This window comes from Mchenga conophoros, linkage group LG14 (genome assembly GCF_057382185.1).
Source record: "Mchenga conophoros isolate Kocher_MC1m ecotype Shallow Benthic linkage group LG14, M_conophoros_male_GT1.1, whole genome shotgun sequence".
Taxonomy (NCBI): domain Eukaryota; kingdom Metazoa; phylum Chordata; class Actinopteri; order Cichliformes; family Cichlidae; genus Mchenga; species Mchenga conophoros.
Genome location: NC_140539.1, coordinates 5379744 through 5387626, shown reverse-complemented (window position 1 = coordinate 5387626; position 7883 = coordinate 5379744). Strand labels below are relative to the sequence as shown.

At 40.2% G+C, this 7883-nt stretch overlaps 1 protein-coding gene across 2 annotated transcripts in view; it reads right to left on the bottom strand.

Moving 5' to 3' along the window:
• The window catches only part of nlk2 (nemo-like kinase, type 2), a 64257-nt gene that overhangs the window by 14166 nt on the left and 42208 nt on the right, over positions 1–7883 (bottom strand). The window contains exons 8-11 of one of the 2 annotated variants that reach the window (XM_085244863.1): positions 4461–4547; positions 3278–3476; positions 2522–2615; positions 1190–1377 (exon numbers count right to left, since the gene is read on the bottom strand). In XM_085244863.1, the coding sequence (XP_085100989.1) occupies positions 1323–1377; positions 2522–2615; positions 3278–3476; positions 4461–4547 (435 nt within the window). In that variant the 3' untranslated portion in view covers positions 1190–1322. Of the gene's footprint in view, positions 1–1189; positions 1378–2521; positions 2616–3277; positions 3477–4460; positions 4548–7883 lie in introns of those variants that run through there. The other variant, XM_085244862.1, reaches the window with a different exon arrangement.

Here is a 7883-nt window from a genome sequence, read left to right as displayed (position 1 = left end):
TTAACCCAGCAGGAGCCATGAAACTCCAGAGACCACTGTCATCCAGTCACTAGCAACTGGCTGTTGTATCACATCTAATATGGCTGGCAACTCTCAGGCAGTGTGTGAATGAAAAACCTTAATATGTGAATGGAAAACTTGACATAAACATTATCAGTAATAATTACTTTCCTGTAAGCATTTTCCATTTTTCCATTTTAAACATTTCAATGAATTTTCTGTGAAAACTACAGATAGTTTCAAAATCCACTGTAGCAATTTAATTTAACTGAAACTTACTAAAAGGGAGGAAACTTTTGTATCTTTCTTAGACAACAGACATCCCATGGTGTATGTTTTGTAAGCAAATGACAAAAGGTGAACTAATTCCACATAGAAGGACGCTATGAGAAGATGATGAGTAATTAATCAGGAAACATTTGGTCTAAATTGGCTGTGTGACAAGCTATCACAATTTTGATGTGCTGGAACAAGTAAAACAAAAAAACTTTCACAGCATAAATAGATGGATCATATAGTTGCCTGTATTTAAATCCAAATCTCTCCATGTTTGGTTGTTCCCTGTGTTTTCAATAGAACTATTTAGAATATGTTGGTCTTAGGTTTTGATTTTATTTTTTTTATCAGACGTTAAATAGGCAAAATTGTTCAAAATCAATTAGCACCCCTTCTGTCAAAAGAATGAATAAATGAAAACTGTCAAATATGCAGTGGGGCCACAAGGCGACATTTTTTTAATACAAATGATTAAAAATAAATAAAACAATAATGCTACAGAGAGCAAATTTGTAAAAATTCTAAAATATGGGAAATTTTCAGTTGCCCATAATAATAATAATGTTGCAGTTGATTGTCAGAATAAAAAGTGTGGTTGGAAATAATGCAGAAATGACAGAAATGACGGGTGCAAAGTAGCCTAGTTTTCTAAATTAATGAGATGGTGATTGCAGAATTTGTAAAATATACATTTTATATATAATTTGTGCACAAACACTATATACACACACACACACACACACACACACACACACAAATATATATATATATATATATATATATATATATATATGATGTGTGTATGTTCTCAGTTTGTTTAGAAAAATTCTGTACAAAGCATTATACAGAGCTTTTCTGTCATTAATTTCCATAAAGCAATTATCAGTGGACCTTTCTTTGATTCCATTTTTCAGCATAAACCCAGCAGACCTGTGAGTCCTGCTCTCCAGTGAAATGCTACACAGATGATAGAAGACACTGAGACCCTTTCTTGTTCCCAGTTTAGCAGCTTGTCAGTCAGGAAAAATAACGACACAAAACAGTAGCTATTCCCACACCAGCGGAGATGGAGGCATTTCAGAGGGCTGAGCCACTGTGGAGCTGTTCAAAAAACAGGGCATTAAGTGAAAGGAGTTAATATTAGCAATATTTAGTTGAGAGTAAAACATTTGTTAGTTGGACACAAAGGTTTAATACCACCAACGTTAACTGCTAGAGTTAATGATAGTAGTGTACTACTTAGAGGAGCCACATGCATGCTAGTTCACAATGGCATGTTGCTGATCTTCTCAATAGGATGTCTGACTCTTTCCATGGTAAGTGGGGAAGGTTTACAAATTCAGACAGGCTTATCATCATTACTTTCTTTAGGCCTCATGTACAAACATTTGTGTTCATTCATCTGTAAAATGATGCGCAAAATATGGAATATGGCCACTAACCACGTGACATTAACTTATTTGCTGTTTTTTAAATGTGACAGTCATGGTGGCCTCACTGGAAATGGCTTATTACACCAGAAAAAGGTCTTTTACAGATTTTATGTGAGTGTGTGTGTATGTGTGTGTTCATCCAGGATTTTATGACATTGGCAGTGTGTTTGGGATCCTTGCCATACTAACAAAGAAGTCCTTGCCAATTAGGTGTTTCCAGATGGTAGTGTATGGTGGATCAAATGCTGATGGTACTTTTCTGTGGTCATAATTCAATTAAATTTGACAAGATCTCCAACAGCACAGGCTGATATGGAGCCCCAAACCATGACTAAGTCAGATTTCTGTAGACACTCACTGTATCTCTCTCCTGACATTCTCTGTGCATACTGATGACAATTTCAATTTCATTCACAAGACCTGTTATTCCTGATTTTAAGTCCAGTTCTTGTGTAATTTGGAATACTTTAGCCTTTTCTCCCTAAAATATCTCCTTGACTTGCATTTCTGTTGAAGATTAAGTGAACAACAGATGCATTTATCACGTCCTGTGTTGTTCCTGTATCATTCATCAAAATGCTCAGGTACAAGAACTGGCCTGAAAATGGGACAAAAAAGCAACCAATGTCCAGAGAAAACCTTTAGAAAGACCTTCAGCAAGTCTATAGGACTGTTGCTCAAGAAAAAAAAAGTCTGGCTCCCAGAAAGCAGGGTGGATCAAGACTTTGGCACAGTACAGTATCTGTAACTCATGTACACAATATTTAGTATTAGTGTGTGTTCATACTGCTAACAATTACAGAGTCTCCTACCTGATGAAGCTTTTGAAAGCAGCTGATTGAGGATTAATGCAGAGTGGTACTCTACTTCCCTTTTGCTGTTCCAAAATGAATTGATGGATAATTTCTGTAAGAGAAACACGCAATCATCATTCATTATTAATGATCCTAATGTACAGCCATTGTGAAGTTTTTTTTAAATATATTTCCCATGCTTACATAAAGATCAGAATTATGTTTTCTTTTCTTTATTATCTTGCTGCAGTCTTGTTACCAATGTTACCACTCAGAAAAAAGAAAATCATTGCCTTAGCACTGGTATTGGAGTAGAAGAAATAAAACAGGATGCACAGAAGGCAAGGAGTTTCAACGTTTTATCCTGAAAGTCTAATATTTCAAGCTGTAGCAGCATGTCCCTCTTTATATTTGGGAATCTCTGAGCTCCTGCAATGATATCTCATCAAAATAGCAGTAAAGCAGCAAATTCAAGGTACACAACAAGCCCAAGGCTAGATTTGCACTATTGTAGAGTCTTTACAATACTGAGCACCTTGGTATTGCTGCGATTTGCTGCTATGCCAATAAAATTGAATTGATAATGATCTCCATTGTTAATATGACAGTTGGGTTAAAATGTTTGTAAGGAAGAAGCAGACTTTCAATTTTTAACCCAAGTGTCTGTCAGTCCTATTAACTTATTTTCATCTATCAAAGCCAGGGCTGCAGGGTTTATTTTTGTTGATGTTTATGCGCCTTGCAAATAGAAACAAAAAGAGCAAACAAATTTACCTTTGACTTGTCTTACAGAGCTCAGATTCTTCTCAAAGCCATCATCAAACTTGGTGTTAGTGATGGGCTCAAAGTCACTGGTGTACACGCGACCCGAGGATGTGGTATAGCAGCATTTGCACATGCACGTGTGGTAGCGAAGTCGACCCTCGTCTAGATAAGGATGAGCCAGGGCATCTTTGGCTGAAATCCTCTTTGACTGGAGACCAGATACAAAAGTTAAATGTGTTAAATTTTAAACTGTTACTCTTCAAATACAGGCAAGAAACAATAAATAAAGGACTGGTGTGAAAATCACTGAATGGCCCTTTTAGAAAAGGCACAGATTAAACTGTCACATCCCTACTGGACTGTGAGAACACTAATACTACCTCTAATAGACTGACATGACCATATCATTATCTGAAAGCAGACTGTGTGTAGCCACAGTAACCTGGTTTCACCAGTGTCAAGGATGGGTTTGATGAAACTGGACAATGATAGAAATTACAGGATCAATGATGTCATGAACTCATTAAGGATGCTCCTGCCTTGAGAGCTCAAGTAACTGAAGTGGGCTTTCATTATTATGGTAAATGGTAAAAATGGTAAATGGCCAGTATTTATATAGCGCTTTACTAGTCCCTAAGGACCCCAAAGCGCTTTACATATCCAGTCATCCACCCATTCACACACTGGTGATGGCAAGCTACATTGCAGCCACAGCCACCCTGGGGCGCACTGACAGAGGCGAGGCTGCCGGACACTGGCGCCATCGGGCCCTCTGACCACCACCAGTAGGCAACAGGTGAAGTGTCTTGCCCAAGGACCCAACGACCGAGACTGTCCAAGCCGGGGCTCGAACCGGCAACCTTCCGATTACAAGGCGAACGCCCAACTCTTGAGCCACGATCGCCCCACATTATGGTTCAAACTATGTTTATTATTCCCATGTTATTGCTTCTGTTCATCTGGCCATAGCGTTTTCAGTGAGAGAAACGTTTTGTCACTCATCCAAGTGACTTCTTCAGTCTTACCAGACAGCAGATTTTCCCCAACCTGCAAGTTGAATCAACTTTTTGGGATTTCCTTACCTGAGTAATTGAGTATACATTAAGACATATGTGTATTATTGTACACAAGCTACTTAGTGAAAGGGATTCATTTACAAAACATAATGTAAATCTATATCAGAATGCCTCACCGGATCAAACACCAGCATCCTGCAGAGAAGGTGCACTGCTTCGTGGGTTGCTTGGCTGGACAGTGTGTACAGAACAGGAAGGGATGGCTGTAAACCAAACATCACACCATTTAGAATGTTGCCCTCTCTTTCAGCTTCTGGCACATCTTACATTCATATGTTTCTTACAAGTACAAGAGGAAGAAGTGAACAACAAGCCAACAGTACAATTTTAGATTTAACAGCAATGTTACAAATATATTTTCCAGTTTATCATCTATAGCAGGGGTCGGCAACCCTAGGCACGCGTGCCACAGTTGGCATGCGAAGGGTTAACTGATGGCACGGCCATAGCTGGACTGGCCATTGGGCATACCGGGCATTTGCTCAGTGGCCCGATTATTATTATTTTTTTTGTAACGGTATAAACAATGAAAGGTGTTGGATTGGCCAGAAGCTGGCCGGTGTGTGAAAATAACTCAGTTGTTTGGTGGTGGCATCGCGGAGCTTCCACAGATTCGGTAAAATTAACAAGTGGTGGAGGCCAGCAGGTGGATGAGGGAGATCGGCGGCAGGACGAGGAGAGACCCGAGGCGGCCGCCGAGGAGAGACCTGCAGTCTATCTGGGTCAGATATAAACCAAGTTTAGGTTTAGTTTATTTTCGTTGTGCTGACTTTTTACAGTCAGTTACAATAACTCGTACTGCGTACTAGCTAGCATGAGTTTCTATACAGCTGGGTGGGTGCTATGTTACTGATAATGAACTTTATTTAATTCATAAGGTTAGTTAGTAGAGTTGCCAACCGTCCCGTAAAAAGACGGAATCCTCCCGCATTCAGAGAAATTATTACGCGTTTGGTGTTGAGCTGAGAGGGGACACAGTTTGTCCCGGACTTCAGCTAGAATGAAAAAGACACAAAGGTGGAGTTATTTTGTCTTTGCTGCACATCTGCCTCTTCTTCTCTCATTCTCTCCCCTCTCTCTCCTGTTGCTACTTCAATCATGAAACTGATCAATGATCAGCTTTTCTCTCTTGTTTGTTTATCGCCCACTTTGCACCAGAAAGAGGAAACCGCCGGATGTCGCACTAAACAACAGCAGCACGTTTAAGCTTGATCAGCTGTTGTTAGAATTTATTTAATATTAATTTCTAGTATCAGCTGGTTTTTTGTCCCAGTCCAGCCCTGGGCTCTACACGCAGTGAATTAATCTGAGAAGTTGCATCAAAAAATAAATGGCCGTGCCAGCGGTGCACATTGCCAGCGGTGCACATTGCCGGCAATGTGCACCACTGGCGCGAGAATCCCCCGCCGCCCTCTCCTCCCTGTGCCGCAAGCAGCAGGCGCACCTCGCAAACGGAGGGCGCCCTTACTCCCAGCAAATGGGCGATAGAAAACCGATCGGTGCCTACGCCATTCCCGATATGCACTGGCATGATGTCGGGGCAGCATGAGTACGAGTAATTATTATTATTATTTTTTTTTTCCCGATGCCGTGATACTGCCCTGGGCAACCGCCCGTGTCGCCCGTGTCGCCCGTATCAAAAACCGCTACTGCTTCTGTAGCCCCATCCAATACTCTCTGGTATGCACCTAGTTGGTCAAGAGTTCATTCTACAGCAAGATAATGACCCAAAACACAAGTCCAGGCTATGTCAGAGCTACCTCAGAAAAAAAGAACAGGATGGTAAGTGCTACATCCACCTTGTAGAAACATTTGTATCATTAACTAAACCTGGAGTTCACAATAAAATTATTTCCAGATTAAAAACAGCATCCTGTGGTATAAAAATGACAGGACTGCTTCTGTTAAAGTGAAGTGGGAAAAAGTAGGCAATCTGACAATTACGGAGGAGTGTTGGGACCACATATGTAAAACTGCCTGTTTCTATTTAAAAACATATTAATAACCTATTAAAGCAAACTTAAACTGGCACTTTAAAGTGATCCACACTCACTATTGCCCTAATTAACTTAATTTCATCTAAATTTTCATCATAATGCATAAAAATATTCTGTGTACTTTTTTTTCTTGTTTTTCATTTTTACTGCCATGGAAACAGAGTGAATGCCAGTAGGAGGCAGATTGCTACCTACTGGGAGTCTGCACTTTCAATGTTATCCCTTGATAAAGGCAAAGAAGTGAGGCATTGCCTGCTAACTTTAGCCACCATTTCCCTGCTTTTTGGGTTCTCTCGTAGATCTGTATGTCCTCGTAGATATGCTTGCATAAACCAATGGATTATAACATCCATCTATCCAACCATCCATCCATTTTCTTCTGCTTATCCAGGGCCGGGTCGCGGCGGCAGTAGCCCAAGCAGAGAAGCCCAGACCTCCCTCTCCCCAGCCACCTCTTCCAGCTTGTCCAGGGGAACACCAAGTCATTCCCAGGCCAGCCAAGAGATATAATCTCTCCAGCGTGTCCTGGGTCTGCCCCGGGGCCTCCTCCTGGTGGGACATCCCTGGAAAACCTCACCCAAGAGCAATGTTCCCAAGGGCTGTTCGATATAACGATATATATCGGATGACGATATAAAAACATCTATCGTTTTTATTTTACGCTATCGTTTGTTTTGTGGTGTCGCAAAATAAACTGTTTACGGCAATATTTTTTCACCGTTTTGATGGTCACTGTAGTGGCTATATTAATTTCTTAAGTTCTCTCTTTCTCTTATATTTAATATAGCCACACTACGGACGGACAAGCGCCTGTTTTTATGCGTTGTCATTAGCAACAGCGATGGTAAAACCATTGCGTGTCCGCTTGTTTATTTTCCACATAAACCTTTCACAATAAAGCTCAAGATCCTGTTGAGACTTTTCAAAATAAACTGAATCACGTGAAAGAGCATGCAGAGTATTTACGGATGAGAAGCAAAAAAGAGCCGTCAGGTGCTAAAAAATAGACCTTAGACTCAAATGTTAGAACAGGCTTTTCCCTGCAGCACGCCGTGTAATAAATACTCACAAAGAAAACGGCGGCCGTTACAACTTATGTCTAAAAATGTATAGTTTCATGCATCGGTTAAAACACTCGCTCCAGGTTTTTGATTGGTTGACATGGTACATTTTTCCACCAATAGGAAAGGGTGGGGTAAGTTACCATAGTTATAAGCAGTAGTAGTATAAGTACTGATTAATAGTAGACACAATATAAGGAATAGTTATAGAAACCAAGGTTGCACGGAAGTAAGGTTGTCTTGAAATAAGCTGACCACTATTATTGCAAATATGGATAGGAACCTGAATGTGGTTAGTTACATATATATATGTTATGATATTTTAGATGATATTTATCGTATTCGCCCCAAAATTAGGCCGTTGAGAGGTGTGGTCTACTCAAAATACAGCTATCCACGCCCAGTGAATTTTGTAGTGATTTATTTCTAAGGATAGATACTAAATATTCCAATTCCAGTGAGTTCCAATATGCTTTTTTGG